At 50.3% G+C, this 23450-nt stretch overlaps 4 protein-coding genes across 4 annotated transcripts; 2 read left to right on the top strand and 2 right to left on the bottom strand.

The window, feature by feature from the left end:
• Positions 1-333: 333 nt before the first annotated feature.
• On the top strand, positions 334-16628 carry LOC117897019 (rootletin). The gene is made up of 10 exons (XM_034805592.1): positions 334-695; positions 8458-8958; positions 9017-10285; positions 10982-11133; positions 11192-12568; positions 13124-13299; positions 13367-15357; positions 15422-15847; positions 15908-16083; positions 16157-16628. Exons 2-10 carry the CDS (start codon positions 8458-8460, stop codon positions 16218-16220), a joined length of 6132 nt encoding a protein of 2043 aa, XP_034661483.1. The 5' UTR covers positions 334-695; the 3' UTR covers positions 16221-16628.
• LOC117897027 lies at positions 1112-3056 on the bottom strand. The gene is given in 2 exon segments (XM_034805604.1): positions 1112-1230; positions 1233-3056. Coding segments are annotated over 2 exon segments (1659 nt in total). The 5' UTR covers positions 2821-3056; the 3' UTR covers positions 1112-1159.
• LOC117897030 (glutamyl-tRNA(Gln) amidotransferase subunit B, mitochondrial) lies at positions 16618-18745 on the bottom strand. The gene is made up of 8 exons (XM_034805609.1): positions 18648-18745; positions 18450-18594; positions 18278-18391; positions 17900-18215; positions 17410-17834; positions 17209-17345; positions 17028-17151; positions 16618-16966 (listed from the first exon to the last, which is right to left on the bottom strand). The coding sequence occupies exons 1-8, from the start codon at positions 18707-18709 to the stop codon at positions 16739-16741; spliced, it is 1551 nt and encodes a 516-aa protein (XP_034661500.1). The 5' UTR covers positions 18710-18745; the 3' UTR covers positions 16618-16738.
• Positions 18746-19013: 268 nt separating this feature from the next.
• Positions 19014-23173, top strand: LOC117897022 (hamartin). The gene is made up of 7 exons (XM_034805598.1): positions 19014-19154; positions 19245-19624; positions 19679-19935; positions 19992-22308; positions 22370-22527; positions 22586-22715; positions 22770-23173. Exons 2-7 carry the CDS (start codon positions 19531-19533, stop codon positions 23138-23140), a joined length of 3327 nt encoding a protein of 1108 aa, XP_034661489.1. The 5' UTR covers positions 19014-19154; positions 19245-19530; the 3' UTR covers positions 23141-23173.
• The last annotated feature ends 277 nt before the right edge of the window (positions 23174-23450 follow it).

The following is a 23450-nucleotide window of genomic DNA, read 5'->3' as shown; positions in this document are numbered from 1 at the left end:
AGCGCACTTCACCCCGCTCTATTTAAATAATTTAACAATTTGATATAAACCTTGGGGAATACTGTAGTCCCTTTATTCCATTACTTGAAAGCTAATGTTCTTAGCCGTGAAACTAAAAGAATTCAAACGATTGTTATAGTGTCCTGGTCACACTTAGCGATGACACTTTAGTGGGTGGAAATTTTCGAGAATTATCTAGAATATAGAATATTATCAGTATGCTGATAACATGGAATTCGGCGGTTACATTTTAAATATGATTTTAAAAATGAACGTAAAATTAGCCTTTGATCAATAATCATTTTGCTGGAGCTATCATTTCCCCGCATGAGTAAGCAAAAGCGTGCATAATTATTATGCAAATTTACCGTAATTTCACCCCCTTTTTTGATTGGGATGCAAATGACTCTGTTACCAACTTAACCACAACCAAAACTGACCTAAAGCCGTTGCCAGGCAACCGAAAACAAGAAGGCCAAAACATCAACAAAAAACGTGGCCAAAACCCACCACCAACACCAAGGACATCCCCATCCAGCCGTACATTATCCTTGGGAAGCGGTCAGTTCTGTGCGTTATTCAGTGAAACAAAGAAGTAAAGTGCGTGGCGTAGCGTGGCGTTGAGGGGCAAAGCAAAGCAAAGAAAAATGTTGCACTGGCAAAGCAGAAAGCAAATGAATAAATAAGTCAAATGGGTAATTAAAATATAAATATTATTTATTATGTTTACAAAGCTAACGAACTATTAGTTATTATATATGTACATATATGCATGTATTTCTTATGTGTATATGCGGGTACAATGTTTTTGTTGTTGTTTTTGTTATTTTTTTGTTGCTTGCAACTTTACGAGTATTAAATCCTAAGCCTAATCTTCATTTGATGGATGTTGAACCCCATTCGATGCGTGCGCGCGCGTCCGTTTCAAGTAAACAAAAAAGTAAAACAAAAATGCAAAAAAAAAATATACATATATTTTTACATATATTTTTTTGTATTATTGATCAGTCTGTGTTATCTCTCTCTCTCGCTCTGGCTGTGGCTCTCGCCCCCCGTTCCCTGCCCACCAAACCGCATCCGGCTGCAGTGAGGTGGCCCATCCCCCCCGAGTGTCCCCCCCGTCTCCGCCCGATGTGTTGTCCGCCCGTGGACCGATCGTTCAATGAACCGGCACCGTGATGCGGGGCGATAAACTTTTGGTTGTGGCGCGATCGCGATTCCGGCGCTGCAAAACAGCTTGACGGACTCCAGCGGTAGCTGGAAGTGATAGTAGGCGCAATATGGCAGAGGATCCCAGTAGGCAAACAATGCCTCGCGCTTGTCCAGCGCCGTGGTCGAGGTGCTGCGCTCCAGCGAGGACCAGCTCCAGTTGGTCAGCTCGTCCTCGGGCAGGCCCCGCCTATGGATGCACTTCATCGCGCGGCACAGCAGCTGCGCGTGCGAGCGATTGTGGCAGATGTAGGGCAGGGCCACGCCCAGCCTCGTGCCCAGCGGCACAAACTGTCCGCCATGGGCGGGCGACTTGACCAGCCGAAAGCTGATGTGGCCATTGATGCTGCGCTGGAAGCGCACCTTGGCGAAGAAGGAGCGCAGCCAGAGCTCGATCTGGGCCTCGTCGTCGCGGCGGCAGGGCACCAGGTTCTTGGTGTGATGCTCCACCCGGCAACTGACATTGGCCACCACGCGGGAGTCCTTGACGGTGGTGCAGGTCACGTAGTGGTGATAGCCGGGCTGATCTCTGACCACCAGCCAGGGCTGCCGCTCGCTTATCTCGTGCTGGCTGAACTTTAGCTCCGCCCTGCGATTGGGCAGAATGTACTTGTGCCGCTCCAGCACTCCCTGCATGCCGGCGGCCATCAGGATGTTGCGGTAGCTGCCCACGAATCCGCTCTCGTAGATCTGCTGCAGCTGGCGCGGTGCCGTGAGCACCACATGGGCGGGCAGTGGCATCTGCTGCGACTCGCAGCGCTGGAACAGCTGCAGACAGTCGTCCAGCTGTTGAGTCTCCTGCACGCTGGGCACAAAGCTGGCACAGCCGAGCACCTCCAGGTGGGGCTTGGCCAGGGCATCGTAGTAGGCGGGACTCGTGGCACACACCGGCACATACACGGCCGGACGCTCCTTCTTCACAATGTGGCACAAGGCGGCAATGTACTGGTCCGCGTTGCTGCTGGTGGGCCGTGGCACCACATAGAACTTGTCCACGGCCGTGGAGAAGCGGGCCAGGCCGAAGAGTCCCTCGAACTCGAAGACCACAACGCGTGCCCCAGAGCCGTAGAAGTTGCGGGCCAAGTGGAGGGTCTGAATGGTGCTGCCACAGCTGAGGAGTATCGTCCGTTGGCGCTGCGGCGTGGCCACGTCCTCGTCGCCGCTGAGCAGCCACTTGACCATGCCAATGGGCACTCGCAGCAGCTTCCAGAAGATCCAGAGCAGCGCCGACAGCCAGAAACTGGGCGCCGCTATGGACAGTGGAATGTAGAGGATGTAGCGGAGCAGCGTCAGCAGGCAGCGCATCAGCAGCTGGGGTCCAAAGAGCAGCATGCGAGTGCCCAGCGGACGCTCCTGGGAGGGCAACTGGGACTGGGAGTGGCTGCGCAGCAGACTGCCATCGGCGGTGCGCTGGCGACGCAGTGCCACAAAATGTTTGTGCGGTGCAGCAGCAGCGGCAGCACCACCATCCTCATTCTCCGATTCGTCTTGACTGGGATGCTCCGGTATGAGGTCCAGGGAATTGATGCGACGAAATTTGGAGCGATTCACCTGACGCAATTGTCGGGCATGCTCCTGCCGCAAGAGCAGATCGTCCAGGGTCTGGGACATTCTCTGTGTAACACTTCACCGCCTCGGACTTCACGCACTTCTCGCACTTCGGAAGAAAACTCTTCTGACACTCTGACACTGACTCACGGACAGGTTCCGTGTGTAATCTGCAAGGCGTATTCAATTGTTCAATCTGTGTCGCGCTTCTCTCCTGCTGTTTACTGTGTTGCTGGCGAAATTCGAATTGTGACTAAAGCGCGTTTTAAATAGGAGCTATACTTTAAAGGCAAAAGCTAAGATGCACGGCATCGCATCGCATCGTATTAATAATGATAACCAAATCCATCCATTCCATCCCCCGACAACGGCGGGGAGAGACACACGTCCGTCCCCCGTCGGACATTCGGCATTTGCTGTTCTCGTACCTATGCACTGGCAGAAAATTTACAAACTGAAACTCAGACCCAAACTCATTTGATGTATCACTGATTGATTATCTTTAGTTGCTCTTTATCGGTGGGTCTGATTAGTTTATTGCAGTTCCAGCGATTACTAAATCTGTTGCTAAATACATAGTTTCTTAGGTTATTTCTATGGCGCAGAAGTGTCTGTATATAGAATGTATGGAAAAATCTTATCAATGACTTTATTGAACTGTGTTTTTAGAATGCCCTTTTAAGTACGTTAAGGCCTGCAGATAAATCGCTAGTAGATTGATTTATACAAAAGTCCACGCATTAATAAAGCCAACCATCTATTTCTAATAGATTTAAAGCTTTAAAATTGTTCGATTGAATAAAGATAATTATCGTAATGGTTAGGAGGTTTTTTTTGCAGATCTCTAATGTTTTTCTGACAGGTTTAAAGACTTTTTAAAGTGCGGTTGGCATTCTGAAAAGGTAACAAATGAATTTGTCAATAATTTGTATAAGCTTCGTACCTTCCATTTACCATCTGCTCAATACCACGATCTCAAATGCATAACTGATCAATATTTAACAGCAATTCTTCGTTTATATTTAATTCGTACGCTTCAGTGACTTCTCTCAGTGTACTAATTAGCTACCACATACTCGCACAGCAGCACAGACACACACACACACACACACATCGGACAATGCTCCGCATGTGTGTGGATTCTGTTTGGTGCTTGTGTGGACGGTGATGATGATATTTTTACCGTTGTATTCAAGCTATTGTCGCCAGCCACCGTGGGCACTGCCCGTCCCCTCCCCTCCTCAGACACCCAGCCATCCATTTGTCTGTGATCTTTGATGTTCGCTGATGTATAAATCATCCCGTTGCCGTGGGGCGCAGCATTTGTAGATTGCAAATAGAAGGTTCGCCCCAGCAGCAGCGCCATCGGAGGGCGATCGATCTACCCATCGATGGAGCCTGCCCGATGCACATCCTCAGCGAATCAGATTAGTGGCACAAACATGAACTTTGTTCCGTCTCGTCTCTCGCAATACCTACCACATACTGTACATATAAGGTACGAACGAGTGCTGCCGCTCAATTCCCATTTACAGTCTTTACGGCACTTGGCTTTCGCCGACTTGCCGCCGCCGCCGTCGCCGACTGATAAGAGTCTGACTATGAACCCAACCAACACACTCATTAAACCAGCAACAAGGGGAGCAATGGAGGAGCAGCAACTTATGCTTCGAAAAAATAATCTCACACCTACACATAGTATTCGAAGTCGTCGCTTTGGACTGTAGATTAAAAACTGAAAGTGAAGGCAAACAAAACACCTTAATTATAGCTTAGAAATGCATAACCAACACACAAAGTGGACTTTGAGAGTCTACTAAGTACATGTACATTTAGTGGATGTTATTGAATTTCTGAATTTCTATATCTATAAATTCTATATAGAATATATGTATACCTGTGTACCTTATTTGTTGGTAGTATCTCCTCAAGGTCGCCTCCTCAGGTTAAAGCCAACACACACAGCTGATAATGAGATGAATTTCAATTTTCGAATTTTGAATTTATTATTTTCATCTTTAATATTTCTCTCAGGGTTTTTTTTTTTTTTTTGGTTGCTGCTTTGGTCTTTGGGTTCCATTTGATTTTTGACTGTTGGTTGCCATATAGAAATAGCAGATGAGAAGATGGTGCTTCGGTGCTTCGAATCTTTGTACAGATGCATGTGTATGCAGTTCTCTGATACGGGCATACGATGGCGATAACCTCCCGCATGCCCAGGCCATCAGACTCTGTTCTGGACTGGGCTGGGCTGGGCTCCATCGCAATAGCATTCAATGGCAACCTGTGCCAGGAAACATTTTGACATTTGCCTCTATGAGATGGCAAAAAAAGAAAATCTCATGAAACGTTTCATTACGGTTTGAGGATTACGTGGTGGGGAGATTATACATTTATTCGTACAGGTTGCACATCTGTTAATTTGAATTCTTAGGAAATATTAGCAGAGAAAGTCACATAAAGTTGGGATGTCATAGGGAATCGGTAGAGTCATTGCCCAGATGATTTACAAAGAAAAACATAAATTATATCTTTATTGCATTCATTATTAGCTGATATGGTAATAATTGTGCAATTGAATTATCTAAATATAGGATTATAAATGGATAAGATAAGGCAGCAAGATAAGTGGGAATATGAGTGATGCAATGAAAATGTGCATTCATGGAATTTCAACAGTGATATTGAAATGAAATGGGGAAATAGTTGCAATTGATGTATTAAATGTAAATGTAAAGATATGTATATGTACATACATATGTCCATTTTCTTTCAAATACTTTCTTGACACTTTCCAGTTTACCAACACTGAAAACGCTGCACGAAGTCCAAGCTGCACGAAGTTGGCTGCGATAAAATGGTGTAAAAAGAATATCAAAAGTCTTCGCCAATCATGTCTGGGTCTAGTAAACTTGACTAAGAAATACTATTTGATGTCTGAAACATTTCTGAAGTTCTATTTTGTAATTGCCTCCAATTTTAGCTCCTTTTACTTTTCCTCCCCATTTAATGTTTCATGTTTGGACAGCCCAACGATTAGCATAATAGTCCCCTGTCCTGGGGTTATTTCTCGTAGTTATTCAAAGGAAATAAATCAAATGAAAAAGGGTTAAGTGCATTGACAGAGCGCCTCCAGTACTGGTTCAATTTATTGCCCTGCTCATTGACTTATTAAGCGCGGTTGGGCATGAACCAACATAGGAACCAACACTCGTATGCCCCATACCATAACCAGGATCTAAACGCTTCGGGAGAATATGCTACGGGAGACGCGATTTGCATTTGTTGCTCGCTGGCACGCCAAAAGCATAATTGTGAGTTGGAACCATCGGGGGCCAACCCTGTCGCCTGGTGGGGAATCAATCGCGGTTGCTGTGGGTAACCAGGAATTTGTTAATTCAATGTTTATTCTACCTACCCTCCACCCTCCGAAAGCCAAATCAAACCCTGGCAGCTATGCAAAACTGCAGTTTCGAGACGGAACGGAACATCCATCCATCCAACCTTCCTGCCTTCTGCCTCTTTATGTAAGTTTGAGCTGGGACTGTAGCGAGTTGGGTTGGCGCTCAGTTGGTTTAGTTCCTTGAAGCCAGACAGTTCCGTGGGCGAATCCCATCCACTTGGCCGCATCGTTAGGCTCTGATTAACTTTCCCTCCGAAGGCGCATTAGTTGCGTATTTCCGCCTTTAGCGGAATTTGTGTCAATTGCCATCGCGGCAGGAGCAGGAGGTGGAACTTTCCTCCCAGCGGTGCCTCAGAGGTACGAGGCGACTCCTTGGAATCGCTCGTGATAGCTTGATGAGTACTCAATTGGCGCTCAATCAGTTAACAGCATTTTTGTAGTGCGCGGATTGGCAACAAAAAGGCACGTGTGCCTCGACAAAAACGTTTCAACTGGATTTCCCAACCTTCTTGGAGACAAAATAAAGTGTTTCGAAAGCAAGAAAAACGTTTAAAAGTGTAATAAATAATTATATTAATAGGTGGAATCCACATACCATAAATCCAGTGAGCAGTAAGTTTCGAACCATAAAGAAGTGACTTTAAAATGTAACACAAAAAGTTCTTGCCCAATCTTAATAATTGATTTGTAATTCCAAAAAGTCTCAGTTCAGTTTTCTCAGATTATGGTATTTAATAATTGACTTATTCTATTCAATAATATAGTTAGTTATACACATTTTGATAAGGCGGTGTCAATTCCATGACAGGATCAATTCAATTTAATAAAAACTACAAGTTTATATAACTGACAGCTCGGAATAGAACGAGTACGAGTTTAGTGCAATAATGATACGAATTGCAAATGAATTATACGAGTACAAAACGACTACGAGTGTACCTTTAATAATTCTAATGTATAATTCTATTCGACTTTTGCTTTTCCTTACTTTTGACTAAGTTAATCACGCTGAACTGAACTGACATTCGAATTGGTACCCATACTTTCAGACACAATATTATTTGCAATATTTAATGTAAGAAAAACGTAACGAAGAGCTTATAGAGCTGCCATTAGCATTGAATACATCTATCTACCTCTTGATCGCTGTGGATTAAGCCTCGATGTGCCTGCCAGAGGAACTCTTAATAGCCAAGCCAGAAATTCCATGACATATCCATGTCTCTTAAAATTATAAAACTAAACAAAAACCCTTGGTTAAAGGCGAATTCCCATTAAGATTGTACAAGCCCAAACTACTATATTTGTCGAAGATAAAATCAGCAATCTGAAATGAAAAAGAACATAAAGATAGGCTTAAGCATAATGGAAGCGTAAATCAAGCATTATCGATGGAACGTTTTTTCGTATTTAATACCACAATTTGATTTATCTAAACAATCTTTTGATTTTTGATATCTTTATCGAGCTTTTTTCTCTATTGTAATCCCTGTCTTTGGTGCCTACGATTTATGCGCCTCGATTCGTGACCTCCATTAAAATATTTCCATTTTACTCGTAATGAGACATCAATTCGTACTCGTGCCCCAGCACTGCACACATCTTCGAGTGGAATCAAAATAGAAATGGAAAGAATCCGCTTCCGCGATTGCATGCCAAATCTGAGTGCAAATGCTATTATTATTATTTTTATTTTGCTTTTATTGTTTGCATAAATGCCAGTGGGTGGATGGGTGGGTGCAGCATAAGAAGCTCAAAATGAGAAGACGCGTTCGTGTCAAAAGAAGTTTCAACAGCGATGGGGAATATTGTTTATTAAAACAAATACGAGGACAAGGAATTATGATGAGAAAGCAGGGGAGTCCTTGGGTTGGTGGGGGGCGACAGTAAACACTCGCTGCTGTCCTGGTGACAGACGGTACAATGCGTGTCCTCAAGTGGATGTCAGAAATATCATTTGGGGATCGTCATTCCATCATCATGGAGGGGTGACTGGCGACTGCCTACCCGGAACTTGTTTATTTGCGAGAAGTCCAACTCCAGCTCCTACTTTTGCTGGGGGGCTGTCATGGCGACCCCTTTAGCCCGGGGAGTGGGTCTGGGAACATGGCAATGTGTGTGTGACTACCCGGAACAAGTTAATAAATCAATTTGAACAAACTTATTGAGGCGCCAAAGTTGTTCGTCCTTCCCCCTGGGGCACACGCAACGTGCAAACCGCAAAGGCAAACAGTTTCTAAGCGGAAAACGGAAACGAAACCCAGAAATAAACTCCAGTTTTTGAAACATTTTCGCAGATGCAGGCGTATCGCGATAACTTCAAGCAAACGCCCTGCCCATCGGCCGTCGACCATCAGGCGCCGCCGTCGTCCTCGGCCCTGCCCCTGGCCCCACATCCCCCGTCCTCGAACGCCTCCACGCGCCTGCCGTTCTCGCGCCACCAGCGTGGGCGTGACCGAGACCCGTCGGTGAGTGGTTCGGGCATACTGACACCCAGAATGATGAGCCCCGGGCCACAGCCGCCAGCAGGCGGCCCAGAGGCCTCCACCGCGCTGCTGCGCCAGAACCAGGAGCTGCGCCAGCGGCTGGCAGACGAGTCGCACAGCTACCGACGGCGCTTGGACACCTACAAGCAGGCGCAGCACAATCAGGCGAACCTCGTGAGTCGCCTGCAGTCGAAGATCCAGCAGTACAGGCAGCGGTGCAGCGATCTGGAGGATCGCATGCACGAGACCATCAAGCCGACGCTGACAGCAGGACCCAAGCTGACGACAGGACCCACCACCAGTCAGGTTTTGGTGAGTATTCCCAAAGGGAAAGGAAAGGGAATCTGAACTAATTTCTATGCCCTGACAGTGCTCCACATCCTTGACGCTGGGCGGACAGAGCAGTCTGCCATGCAGCTCCTCTTTGGACTCGCCACCGCCCAGCTGCAGTCGCGACTATGGCCACGAGGATGGCACCAGCGAACTCTGCCGCAAGCTGGAGGAGGAGCATCTACGCTGCGAGCAGATACTGGCCCAGAACAATGCACTGCGGCAGCAGCTGGAGGAGTCCAATCGGACGAACGAGGCGCTGACGAATGATCTGCAGAAGCTGACGAATGACTGGTCGGGCTTGAGGGATGAGCTGCTGATCAAGGAGGATGAGTTCAAGGAGGAGGAGCAGGCCTTCAAGGACTACTACAACAGCGAGCACAATCGCCTGCTGAAGATGTGGCGCGAGGTGGTGGCCGTGAAGCGTTCCTTCAGGGAAATGCAGGCGGCCATGAAGCAGGAGGTGGCCAAGATGGGCCAGGAGCTGGGCTGCGTGGGCAAGGACATCAGCGGCTGCACGGCCTCGGTGGCCTTTGCGCAGCAGCAGGCCAAGCGGGCGGCCGACGAGGAGCTGAAGCAATCGCAGCGCCAAGGGGACGAGCTGCAGCACCAGCTGGCCACGCTCAAGGTGCAGTACGAGAGTGCGCGCCACGAGATCATGGAGCGAGATCAGCGGCTGCTCGAGCTGATGAATCAGCTGAAGAAGCTGGAGGATCGCTGCGGCCAGGCCGAGTCCCAGGCCGCGCTGGCCAGCCGCTACAGCGACGAGATCGAGCGGCTGAACAATTCCATGCGGGAGATTGCGCAAGCCGTCGTTCAAGATGCCGAGAATGCGGATCGAGAGGCAGACGCCGAGGTCAGCGGCGGGGCCATGCAGCACATGCATCTGACGCGTGATGCCGCCTCCACGTCCGGCGGTGCTGGTGCTGGTGCTGGTGCTGCTGCTTCTGGTGGTGCTGGCAAATCTCCGCGTCGCAATTCGACACGCGCCTCCCAGGCCTTCGCCGAGGGCACCATCTCCGCCGTCCAGGCTGCCCTGCACAAGTACCAGCTGGCCCTGCACGACATCCAGGTGAAGTTCCAGCACACCAGCGAGACGCTGCGCTCCACCAAGACCCAGCTGGACACCAGCGAGGGCACCAAGCAGCTGCTCACCACCAAGATGCAGCAGCTCACCGAAAAGCTCGACTCCAGCAACTCCAAGCTCTCCGAGCTGCTGCAGGAGCGCGAGAGCCTGCAGAAGAGCCTCGACGAGGTGCGCACCCAGAAACAGCAATCGGAGCTGGGACGAGCCGATCTCAATAATGCGGTAAGTGTGGGTGTCAGAGATAGCCAGAGAGTCAGAGATAGTCACAGTCGGCTGGGCGATAACTCGAAAAGTCTGATCTCAGATCAACCCATAGATTAAAAGAAATGTTTCCAAGTGAAATGTTTCTGTTCGCTGGATGTCGGCGTTGCACTTACAAATTACATTTTAAGGTCCGGGATGAGGTCACATGCGCTGGGGAAAAGGTAGAGAATTCCACGAGGGGAGAGATTTTAAATGAATTTGGATGCTAGCCAAGGGATGGGAGAGTAGAGAGATGGAAGCTGAATAATGGTAGATGGAAATGTAGAAATATTTATAAAAATATCTACAAATAGTTCAAAAATAAACGCAGCAGACAATATGTGTGCTCAGCCCTAGATTAAATTAGAAATAGATTAAAAAGAAATAATATAAGTATTTTGGGTGCTACCTGATAGATCTGGTTAGTCGAGACGGACATCGATCTGTACTCGACTGACTGTACATTGAGAGATGAATTGATAGACTTCAACGAAGACTCAACAGATAGCTATTGAAATATATAGAAATATATATTCAAATATTATTTAATGGATCTGTCTGGCTGTGAAGGTAAAGCTGCAAACACAGCACAAAAACCGATCGAACTTTAGCCTAAAAATAAACACAACAAAAGGTAATTGAATTTTATAATAATAAATAAATAATTTCCTTTAGTTTGACAGTCTTAGCGGGGAGTACGAGAAGCTGCAGCTGAACTATGGAAAGCTACAGAAGCGCCTCGACTCGATGGATGAGGACAAGAAGGCCGTGGAGCTGGAGATACAGCGCATACTAAAGGACAAGAATATCACCGAACTGAATCTAAGGTAGGTCTTAAACAAGGAGCATAATCGGGCTACTAACTGATTGAAATTGATGCAACAGATCCGAGGAGGATCGCAGCAGTCGCTTGAGGGAGGAGACCATTTCGCTGCGCGAGGAACTGAATCGCGTGAGTCTCAATCGGGATCTTTTGGAGCAGCAGCGAATCGAGTCGGATAATCTGATTTGTTTGCTGGAGAAACAGAAGTCGGATCTGGAGTATGATCTGGACAAGTTGCTGCTGGAGAAGTGCGACCTGCAGGAGAAGCACGAGAAGCTGTCCAGCAACAGCTGCTCCACCAGCGACGAGCTGAAGTCCGTGCAGAACTGCCTGCTGGAGGCCCAGGAGGAGCGCAAGAAGCTGCGCCTGCAGTCCGGCGATCAGTCGAACGAGATCGGGGAACTCAAGAAGGAGTTGGCCGTGCTGGACAAGGCGCGGCTGGAGCTGGAGACGGACAATCTCTCCTACAGCGAGAAGCTCAAGTGTCTGCAGCTGGAGAAGGAGAAGATCCTGCAGGATTTGGCCTGCGTCACAAGGGATCGTGGGGACATTCACAACCAGCTGACGGCCATGTGCCGCAAGAAGGAGGCCCTCAACGAGGAGCTGATGCGCACTCGGCAGCGCCTCGAGCAGACAACGGAGACGAACAGTCGCCTCAATCGCAACCTCGAGGAGATGGTCAAGGATGTGGAGGAGAAGCAGGTGGTGATTGATCTGCACGAGAAGGACACGCATCGCCTGAACGAACTGCTGGCCGCAATTCGCTCCGAGAAGGAGTCCCTCGAGTCGGTGCTCTTCGACACGAACACCTCGCTGGAGGCCACCGAGGAGAAGCGCAGCCAGCTGGAGCGTGATCTGCAGGAGGCCCTGGTCCGCGAGGAGTCGCTGAAGAACCATGTGGCCCGCCTGCAGAAGGACCTGGAGATGTGCCAGCGCAAGGCCCAGGAGACCAAGACGCAGCTGCTCAATGCTGCCCGCGCTGCCGAGAGCGATTTCAACCAGAAGATCGCCAATCTCCAGGCAGCCGGCGAAGATGCCTCCAAGCGGCATGGCGACGAGGTGCTGCAGCTGCGCAATGCACTCGAAAAGCGCATGCAACAGGCTCTGCAGGCCCTACAGACCGCCAAGGATGATGAGATCGAGAAGCTGCAGGAGCGCCTGGCCACGCTCCAGGCCCACATCGAGAGCCTCGTCCAGCAGCACGAGGAGGCCCTGATCCGTGCCGAGAGCGAGAAGCAGCAGGCCCTGCTCATTGCCCATCGCGACAAGCAGGCGGTGGCCGAGCGCCTAGAGTGCGTCTCGCGGGATCTGAAGAACGAACAGGAGTCCCTGGATCGCAGCAAACGCGAGGCCAATGCCCGCGACGAGAAGCAACGGGCGGCCATTGCCCAACTCAAGGACGAAATGGTGCACATGCGCACCAGGGATGAGGAGCACAAGTGAGTACAGACCAGCAGTAGGAGATTATGTTGATAAAGAAAAGAGATTATTAGGATAACGATTAGAGCTAAGAACTAAGGCAGAGAGCGTGCAGCTTTTAGGCTTTTAGTTTTGATCAAATTTGGATCCAATTTCGGGGATCTGATAGATACGGCCATTCTCTAAGGAACTGCGCTTTTAGTTTTCTCCTATCTTCAAAATTGTGGAAATTACAGATTTTCTTTTTGGGTGCGGAAATTCTTGCTAAATTTTGTAGTAAACTTGATTCAGTGTGACATCACATGAGTCTTCACGCAAACATTTGGTGACTAGCTCTTATAGTCTCTGGGAAATAAGCGTTAAACAAGATAGACGGACAGACGAACGGACAGTATTTATCTATGTATACAAATTATATCTTTCTGTTCAAATTGGAACAAAATATTAACCATAAACAAAAATCTAAGTCCTTAAAATATAATTATTGCTGGATTATTTCAAAAACCTCCCAAAATTATCTTTCTTTCTGAACATCTCTTAAGTATTCAAATAATGAAATAAATACCTTGCCTTAGAATCAAACTGGAAGAATGCATTCGCAAGCAGGAGCTGCAGTTGTGCAGCATTCGGGAGGAGCGGGATACCCACTGTCGCATGAGCGAGGAGCTGAAGATGGAGATCCGGCTGAAGGAGGACAAGATGGAGGGCACCAACAACGAGCTGCAGGATGCACTGCGCAAGACCAAAGAAGGTAAATATTTAATTGTGAGCTGCGGAAGATCCAACGTACTCATATCAACAATTATTTTGTGCTGCAGCTGAGGGCTTCATTGACAGCATGCGAAAGGAACTGACGGACAGTCGCCGGCAACTGGCGGACAGCAACATTGAGCGGGACAAGTACTCCAACAGCAACAAGGAGCTGCGCGATCATGTGAAGCGTGTGGAGAGCGCCAAGCGGGAGCAGGCACGCGCCATTGAGGAGGCTCTGCAGAAGATCAGCAGTCTGGAGGATTCCAAGAACTCGTTGGAGAACGAGCGCACTCGCTTGAGCACCATCCTGAAGGAGACGGAGAATCACTTCACCAAGACCACGCAGGAGCTGAATGCCACGAAGGCGTCGCTGCAGAAGGCCCAGGTGGAGTTTGCCCAGAAGGACGAGGGTGGCAAGGAGCTGCAGTCCAAGCTGGTGGCCGAGGTGGAGCTGAAGGAGCGCGCCCAGCAGGAGCTGTGCCAGATCAAGAAGCAGCTCTCCGACCTGGAGGCGAACCTGTGTGCCACGCGCCAGGAGCTGGGACGTGCCCGGTGCCACAACAACCAGGAGGAGCATCGCTTCCATGCGCGCGAACAGGAGTTGGCGCAGCGCATGGAGGAGGCCCGTGGCCGCGAGAAGCGTCTCGAGGATCAGAAGCACAATCTGGAGGTGTGTCTGGCCGATGCCACGCAGCAGATCCAGGAGCTGAAGGCTCGCCTGGGCGGTGCCGAGGGTCGTATTCGGGCTCTGGACGAGCAGCTGTCCTGCGTGGAGCTGCACAAGCGGGACACCGAGCAGAAGCTCTCATCCGTGGTGCACACTCTGCGGCGTATTGCCGGCATCCAAGTGGATGGCAGCGTGAATCTGTCGCATCGTCTGCTCAGTCCCTCGAGGCGCTTCAGTCCGTCGCGCAGTGTGGGCGACTACGATGCCAGGAGCTCCTCCCAGTGCCCGGATGCACCGATCGATGTGGATCCGGATCTGGTGCGCAAGGGTGTGCGGAATCTCATGCATCAGGTGGCCCAGCTGGAGCGGGAGAAGGATGACTACAAGTCGCAGCTGGGCGCTGCCAAGAAGCAGCTCCAGGATGCGGCCGACCAGCAGCTACGCTGCGACGCGAAGCTCAGTAAGCTGCAGGCCATGCTCCGGAATCTGCAGGAGGAGAAGAGCAACCTGGAGACGGAGCGCAAGATGAAGGTCTCCGCCATCCACGCCCTGGAGGAGAAGCTCAAGCAGCGCAGCGACGAGTGCCAGATGCTGCGCGAGCGCTTGGCCCAAACGGAGATGCAGCTGGCGGCCACAGCCGAGGAGAATGGCCAGAACGAGGAGCGGCTGGACAAGTGCCGCCAGCAGTGCGCCAAGCTGGACAACGAGAAGCGCCAGCTGCAGGAGGAACTGGCCAAGGTGGAGGGACGCGCCAGCAAGCTGGATCTGCAGCGCGTGGCCATGGAGGGGGATCTGACGCGACTCCAAATGGCCCTGCAGGAGAAGGACTGCAGCATTCGGCAGGTGAGCGAGCGACTGGAGAACCAGAATCGTGCTCTCACCCAGCTGGAGGATCGCTGCACCTCCCTCAAGTCCACCGTCGATCAGCTGAAGGAGCGCCTCCAGAAGTCCGCCGTCAGCGAGACCCAACTCCGGGGCGAGATCAAGACGCTGCAGAAGGAACTCTCCGAGCAGGGACACTGCTCGCAGGCCAACGAGGACAAGCTGAAGCTGCTCCAGAAATCGCTGCAGACCGCCGAGAACGAGAAGCGCATCCTCACCGAACGCCTGGACAGCTCCCAGACGAATCTCAACGAGCTGCGACGCAGCCAGCAGGCGCAGCTGGACGGCAACCAGCGGCTGCAGGATCAGGTCACCGATCTGGAGGTGCAGCGATCGGCGCTCGAGTCGCAGCTGCGCATTGCCAAGTGGAATCAGGAGAGCGGCGGCGACAAGGCGCTCGGCAATGGCAACGGCAACGGCGCTGGCGGCGAGGAAGAGCTCAGCAGGCAGCTGAAATCATCGCAGCGTGAAAAGTCCGAGCTTCGCAGCAAACTGCAGACACTTCAGGTGGGTTTTCCATGGCACCTGCATATCCTGCAACGTTCTTTAGCTTTTCCACTTTCCATTCCAGGACAAAGTCAAGCAATTGGAGTGCGAACGGAAGAGCAAATTCTCTGGCGGCAGTGCCTACGATCGTGCAGAGAAATCGAATGCCTACTATGGTGGTGGTGCGGCTGCCGATTCCGGGGAATTCGATTCGAACCGCTACGATGCGGGAGGCAACGGCAACGCTGGCGGCGCCTACAGTTGTGGCCTGGATCACAGTGTCATCGAGCAGGAGACGCGCGATCTGCGTCTCAAGGTGCGGCGCCTGGAGACACTGCTGGCCGAGAAGGAGTCCGAGTTGGCACGTGTGAAGGCGCGCATGAACGACAGCGCCAAGTGTCTGGACGGCATGGACACGGAACGCTATCGCAGCGCCCAAATGCACGCCGAGAAGGTGCTGGATGTGCGCGAGCAATCGCACAGGCAGCAAGTGCTGCGACTGGAGAATCAGGTGGGTGCCCAAATGGCTCATCAATCTGTGCTCTAGTTAACAACTTCTCCCTGTCCACAGATCTCCATGCTGCGCGAGCAGCTGGCACAGGAGGCCAAGCGGCGGCAGCAGTATGTGCTGCGCAGCTCAAAGGCGAACCGCGAGATGCAGCATCTGCGCACAACACTTGGTGACTCGCTGCGGAATGTCTCTCAACATCCTGTGGATGCACATTTGCTGGAAAGCGAGAGCCGACGGTGAGGATCAAGCTGTTATTCCCTTTTGCTCAAACGTTTCTTTTATGCTTCTCTCTTCTCTTTGCGTTTACAGCCTCGATTCAGCTGTTTCGATGAGTCTGCCGCCATCGAGCTGTCGGGATTACGATCGCGATTAGGAGAGCAGTTCCAACTTCAGGGTTAAACTTGATCCCGCCAAGGGTGGTCCACTGTAATGCCCCACTGCCATTTGCATTTGCAATTGCATTTATTTTAGAGACGCTTCCTAGGAGAGCAGCAAACCGACAGTGTTGAACAATCTCATAAAACCGCATTTAGTACAATTCCAGCTATTGATTTGTCTGCCCCGATAGACAATCGAATATAGTGCGTTCCACTAACAACCAAATAGCATTTTGGGCCCAATCCAACTCGTATCTCTTTATGCATTCCACTGGGTCACATGTTCCGATTCTCCCAGGAGCCAGGGAGAACACCGAACCGATACAATATCTCACGATAATTTACATCATTCGCGCATCATTCTATCAAACACCGAAACTAGTCAGCACCTAATACAAGGCAAAAATCTATTATAATCTTTAGTACATATCTAAAACTACATATATACAGTGCGGACTGCATGTTTTATAAACTATATACAAGAGAAATACACAAATATTGAACACAAATCCAATCACTTCTTTGTGGCTTTCAACATCCTCTCCAGGCACGCGACCACGCTCTTCATGTTTGCCTTTTGGCCCGAGATCTTGGCCACCTCCCCGACGATGGCAAACAGTGCCTTGGCCTTGCCCTTGTGGTATTGCTGCACTGCCTTGGGCTGATTGGCTATGGCCTGCTGGCAATAGGCTTCAATGGTTTCCAGATCGCAAATCTGCTCCAGACTGTGCTGCTCAATCAACTGGGGGAGCCGAGAAACGGAACAGAGATTAGGTTTGCCATTCACGGTAGCTGGAACTCACCTCTTTCACTTTTGCTGTGGGACTTGTGTGCAGCAGTTGAATGAGCTGGCGGGCTGCTTGAAGATTAATCTGCTCAGTGTGCAGGCCCTTGACAATGCTCTTCAGATCGTTGGCTGTTATAGAGCTAAGAAAACAATGTAAATGATTTATATGCAATTTCCTCGACCGCATTTAAACCCACCAATCCTCGACATTCAAATTGGATTTATGGCAATAAGTCAGCAGATCGTTGATGAGAAAGTTTGAGGTGACTTTTGTGGGCACCGCACTGAGGTCCCGCGTTATATTCACAAAATATTCCAGTAGAATGGGCTCGTTCTGGAGAGAGACAATATCTATTTAAGCTTTTCCTGGCAATCTTCGAGGTTTTTGACTCACTCACCACCAATATAATAGCCGTCTCCGCATTCAGCTGGTACTGTTCGACCAAACGCTGGCGCGTATCTTCTGGCAACTCGGGAATTTCTTCGCTTAGAGCTGCCACAGACACGAGCTCCTCGGTGGACTTGGAGCCAGGCTTGAGGTTTAGATGCAACGGCGGCAGATTGGGCTCTGGCATGAAGCGATAGTCCTGCAGCACTTCCTTGTCACGCATGGCCACAGTGCGTCTGTTTTCCGCATCCCAGGAGCGTGTCTCATTCGTTATGAGACCGCCCTCGGCCACTGTGTCGAGCTGTCTGTGTATTTCGTATGTAATGGCCTGCGAAATGCTACGCACTGAGCCAATGTTCTTGACTTCGGTGCGTACACCCAGTGGATCGCCCTCCTGGTGAATGGATATGTTCGCATCCACACGCAGAGCGCCCTCTAAAAAATGTTACAAAAATCATGAAACCATTTTAATGGGTGGAGTAGAACCTTCCGTAGATTACCTTCCATTTTGCAGCTGCATGTTTGGAGACGCCTGAGTACTAGCATCAGTTCTTTGACCAACGAGGCTGCCTCCTCGCCCGTCTCTAGATCGGGGGCGAACACCAGCTCCATCAGTGGCAGCCCAGCTCGATTCAGATCGACTAAGCTTCTCTTGAGGTGCTCATCGTGCAGCGATTTGCCACTGTCCTGCTCCAATTGGAGTTGCAGTAATTGAACAGACTTGTAGTAGACCTTCTTGCCAGGTGTTATCACAGGAAAAGACATTTTCCCATTGTTTGCCAAAGCCGCGCGCTGCTGTGTGATTTGATAGCCATTCTGGAAGCACCCTCAAAGAGGTTATATGTAGCGAAAACTGAAGACGAAATCTTTCTACTTACTGGCAAGTCAGCATAGAAATAATGCTTGCGATCAAACATGGATACTTCATTCACCTGACAGCCCAGCGCCAAGGCGGTTTTTATGCCAGACTCCACGCACTTTCGATTGAGCACCTGGAGAGGGGTTTATATTAGTATATATTTTCACTTAGGGGTATATAGTTGATCTCACCGGCAGTGTGCCTGGTATGGATGCATCGAAGTAGGCCACAGATGTGTTTAGGGCCGCTCCGAAAGATGTGCCGCTGCCAGAGAACAATTTTGAGGCGCTCGAAATTTGTGCGTGCACCTCCAAGCCCACAACGCTCTTCCATTTGCTGTGGCAAGCAAAGTTATAGTTAGCTATAGTTATGGTTACTTTCGTTCATACCGATTGGGAATCTGGGCTAATTTCAGCTGTGTGGATAGTCGCCGCACTATTAAATAATTCATTTTGTAAACACTGAATTCGATAATACATCGAACGGAAACAGCTGGTAGTTCGATATCGATGGGTGCAACAACCAGTGCTGGTCTTTTAGCTTGTTACAGGCTAGATCTTGCATTTGCACAAGTGGCATGGCGAACAGCTGATGCAATCTGCTTAGAGTATTTCAAATATATATTCAACTATTAAATTTAGGATATTCTTCAGTCATCGCTGTAATAATAAAATCAGCATATCCATAGTTTTTTTTTAATGCTGCATAATTGGATTAGTTTAATTTTTAGCTAATTTATTTTCGACTTGTTTTGGCATATTTTTGTAGCTAGCTTGTATTGACTCTGAAATTCTGGCAGCACTGGATAGAACCCCGATTGGCCAAATAATAGAAAAACGCGAAATTACCTTTTCTTTTTTAAAGACAAACATGTAAAGAAAATGAGACTAGCAGAGGTAAGTGAATCCAGCGATCGACCAAGGCCACCAGCAGTGTGTGGTGCATCAAACTGTGCAAAAGAATACATGCAAATGCTTGTTAATCAGTTGACAGCGACGAAGAAGAGAAAAAGCACACGCAGCTCTGAAAACGACAACCACGACGACGACGACGACGACAATAGGTTTCTTGGAGTGAGTGGACGAGCCAGTGAAGAGCCCATCATCCAGCCAGTGGAGCACAAGCAGCAGCGGGAGTACTATTAGCGGAAGCACGGGCTGGAGCACGCTGGAGCGGAGCGGAGCAGTGGGGCAGGCCGAAAAAAATCAATTACAAAACTAAAAAACAAAACACGAGCGCAGTGGGAAGTGGCACCGCACCGAATACTCCACCATGGACTTTGAAAAGATATTTCACGACCTGGAATCGAATCAGACGCTCGAAAATGAGGAGGCCAAAAAGAAACTTGTGGAGCTCTTCACGCAGAGTAAGTTCTAGCTTTCATTCATATGAATATATTCACCATTTACTCGCCACTTAGACAAGGAAACGTGGGCTGTGAACTTTATGCTGGACTATTTCTTCAAAACTGGATCTCGGCGCATCCTGGACGTGCTGGTCAAGGCCCAGAAGCCGCACGATAGCTACATCTTCGATCGCCTGGACATGTGCCTCAACAAGCCGCAGCAGCGAGTGCAGGGCCTGCAAGTCTTCTGCTTCATCGTCCGACACCATCCAACCTGGCTGTACAAAATAGAGAGTCATCGGCTTATCAAAACAGTCTTCAATCTGCTCACGGTGAGTGAATTCCTTTGACTTGCTGAAATTGTGGGTAACGTCAATCTGTTTCGCAGCACGAGAAGGAGATTGTGCCCTTGATGAGCGCCCTGTTGTGCATCATTACACTGCTGCCGATCATACCAAATTCGATGCCGAATTTCTTCAATTACCTGTTCGATGTGTTTGGCCATCTGGCCTCGTGGAAGCTGCAGAATAGCAAGAGTCTGCCCGACGAGAAGCTCGTCCATCTGCAGTTGGGCCTGCAGATGCTCTTCCATCGGCTGTACGGCATGTACCCGAACACCTTCATGGCCTTCCTGGCGGAGTTCATCAAGAAGGGGAACGGCGGTGGCGTCTTTCAGCATACGATTAAGCCACTGCTGGACACGGTCCGTGTGCATCCCATGCTGCTGACCGACACACCCGAGACTGAGGTGAATAATACGCGATGGAAGGAAATGGAGCCCCACGACGTGGTCATGGAGTGCGCCAATCTGTCGCTGCCCGTCCTCCAGCCCGAGTCGAGCAACGATGACAACAGCTACGCCTATCCCATGACTCCGGGCTACAGCCGGATGACCTCGAACACCTCGAATACCGAGGGATTTGTCTACCAACTGGGTAGAGAGTTTCAGCACAGCCGGAATTCCATCACGCGCTTCGACTCGTCGGCTTCGGGGGAGCTGGGGCCCATTTGGAGTCCACAGAATGAAATTCCCGCCACCAGCAGTGCCATCCCTCTGACGCCCACCACATCGTTCATATTGCCGCTGCAGCCATCGATGAACTCCCAGTTGATGATTGGCATGACGGGCTCCTCGCCGCCAGAGGCTGCTGTCGAGGCCACGCCAGAGACAACGCCACTGAAGGACCTGAGGGAGCTGAAGCAGCAGCAGCATGGCCTGGCCATGGCCAATTCCAGCGCCGTGCGAGCCATTTTTCCATCCAGCCAACCCTCGTCGCCGATGCGCAAAGATCTTCAGAATCAGTTCAACTTCCCGGACATCAGCCGCGAGGCCGAGGAGGTTACGCGAGGGCCAACCCAATACGAGCGTCGCCTGCAGCAGGTCATCCAGGACAGGCACAGCTCGAATGCCCAGCAAGAGCAGAGATCCCTTTCCGGTGTGCTGCCGGAAATGAGCCTCAACTCGGAACTAACTGCAGCTGGGGGTGGCAACTCCTCGCAGGAGGTGGCAGCCCTCTGTGGCGAGTGCAACGAAACGGATCGCAACATGTGCAGCGACGGCGGCCTCCACATGCCCACCAGCCGGTCCATGCAAACCATGCTGCAGCAGAGGAAGCGGCGGAATCGAATGTTCAGCTACAGCGGCAACGAAGCCTGCTCCGACGGCAGAAGCACGGCGCCCAAGAAGGCATCGTTCAGCGTCGAGGCGGATAACCCGATACGCAGGGCCAAGTCTTGTTCGGCACTGGCGGGACTGCTGCAGCAACAGCAGGAGGCGAACGATGATGAGGCCGATTGTCCGACGGGCGGACAACGGCGGGAGAATGGAACGACGCAAAAGACTGGCAGCCGCTTGCAACGCAGCGGCCGAATATTGGCAATGGCAATGGTGGCACCCAAGGAGCAGCAGCCTCCCCGAACCTGCGCACACGCGTCCACCCAGACGCTGGAGGGTGTGCTGCCGTCTCAATACGAGAACTGGATGATTGAGCTGCTGTTCGAGTGCAAGAAGCAGCGCAACAATTACGAGCGGGATCTGCTCTATCCCCAGGACATACTGGCGGAGTACATAAAGCAGGGCATCAGAGCCAATGAGTCCTTCGACGCGGAGCAGTGCAAGCTGATGTGCCTGCAGCTGGAGTACGAGAGCTATCGACGCTCCATCCATGCGGAGAGGAACCGCCGCCTCATGGGACGCAGCAGGGACAAGCGCAGTCTGGAGATGGAGCGGGATCGCCTGCTCGAGCAGCTCAAGAACTTCGATGGCAAGAACAAGGACCTCGCCAGCAAGATGGACAACGCTATGCGATTGAACAACGAGCGACAGAAGAGCCACCAAGAGGAGCTGACCGACATGAAGGCCAAGTACCAGCACGAGCTGGAGGAGAAGAAGTGCCTGCGGCAGGCCAACGATGATCTGCAGACACGCCTCACCACGGAGATGGCCCAGCAGAAGGAGATGAAGTACGAGCTGGAGTCGCTGCGTGGCCAGGTGTTCAGCCTCAGCACAGAGCTGCAGCATGCCCAGCTGCAAGCGGATCTCGGCCAGCAATGCAAGCAGGAGCTGGCACGCCTCGAGGCCGAGTTTATCATCATGGGCGAGGTGCAAGTGCGGTGTCGCGATCGTCTGGCCGAGATTGACAACTATCGAGCGCGCGACGAGGAGCTGCAAATGCTCCAAGACAGCAGCCACCTGGAGCAAAAGGGTAAACAGATTGCCTCCCGTTTGAAGTTCTTTTCTTTAATGACTTTTTCAACATTTATCAGATCTGAGGCACAGCCTGGATGAGAAGACATCACAGCTGGACAGCATGAAGCACAGGATTATCGATTTGCAGGCGCAGTTGACCAACAGCGAGAAGGCCATGACCGAGCAGAAGCGACTCCTGAGCACTGTCAAGGATGAGTACGAGGAAAAGTTTAAGGTAAGGAAAACCGAATACGAGTTGTGGCCACAGAACCTTTAAGTGTGTGCTCTTGCAGGCGGTGAACAAGAAATATGATGTGCAAAAGAAGATCATCATGCAGATGGAGGAGAAGCTGATAATGATGATGCAACAGCAGCAGGGAGCTGTGGGACACAACACCTGCTCCCCGGACACAGACAGAACTGGTGAGTGTTACGCAGAGCATTAACTAACCAGAAATTAAACAAACCCCTCCTCAGACATTGCCTCATCCATAGAACGCAACTCGCCCCTGTCCACATCATTGGCATCGAGTGAGAGTTTGTCCGCAAGTCTGCGCTCAACGGAGCTTAAAAATCTACAACAACTGGTGGAGACAACACCCTCGATAGCGGATGTGCCGAGCAGCGCTCTGTATGAGCTGGCCTCCTCGGCCAGCACCGCCAATGCCATCAATATCACCAGCGGTGCGACGATAGTGCCGCATGCCCAGGAGCTGCCCTCAACATCGGCCAATAGCCAGCAGACGAGCCACCCACATCCACATCTGCATCTGCAGCAACAGCAACTGGAGCAGCAGCAACATCAGCCATTGCACAGCCAAGATCCGCAGCCACAAATGCGTTTGTAAGAAAGAAACTCCAACTTCTTGCTAACAAAAAAACAAAAAGGAAAAAAAATATGTTCTAGGTTTTTCAAATTTTCATATTTCAGTTCAAAACTGTAACTAAAGTTAAATAAAATGCAGACTCCACGCAGGTCCGACTCTGGGGCGGGGTGGGCCCTAAATACATAAATTATTTCAATTTGAATCCAAGTTATATAACGGATTCAAAATTTAAATTCTGATATTGCCAGTACGCCAAAAAGCCAGCGGAGTGGCCAAGCCCTCAACAGCTGTTAATTACATTTTACATCGATAACTACATTGTCGGTATATT

The sequence above is a fragment of the Drosophila subobscura genome, chromosome O (genome assembly GCF_008121235.1).
Source record: "Drosophila subobscura isolate 14011-0131.10 chromosome O, UCBerk_Dsub_1.0, whole genome shotgun sequence".
Classification (NCBI taxonomy): Eukaryota; Metazoa; Arthropoda; class Insecta; order Diptera; family Drosophilidae; genus Drosophila; species Drosophila subobscura.
This window is presented reverse-complemented; position numbering and strand designations above follow the sequence as displayed.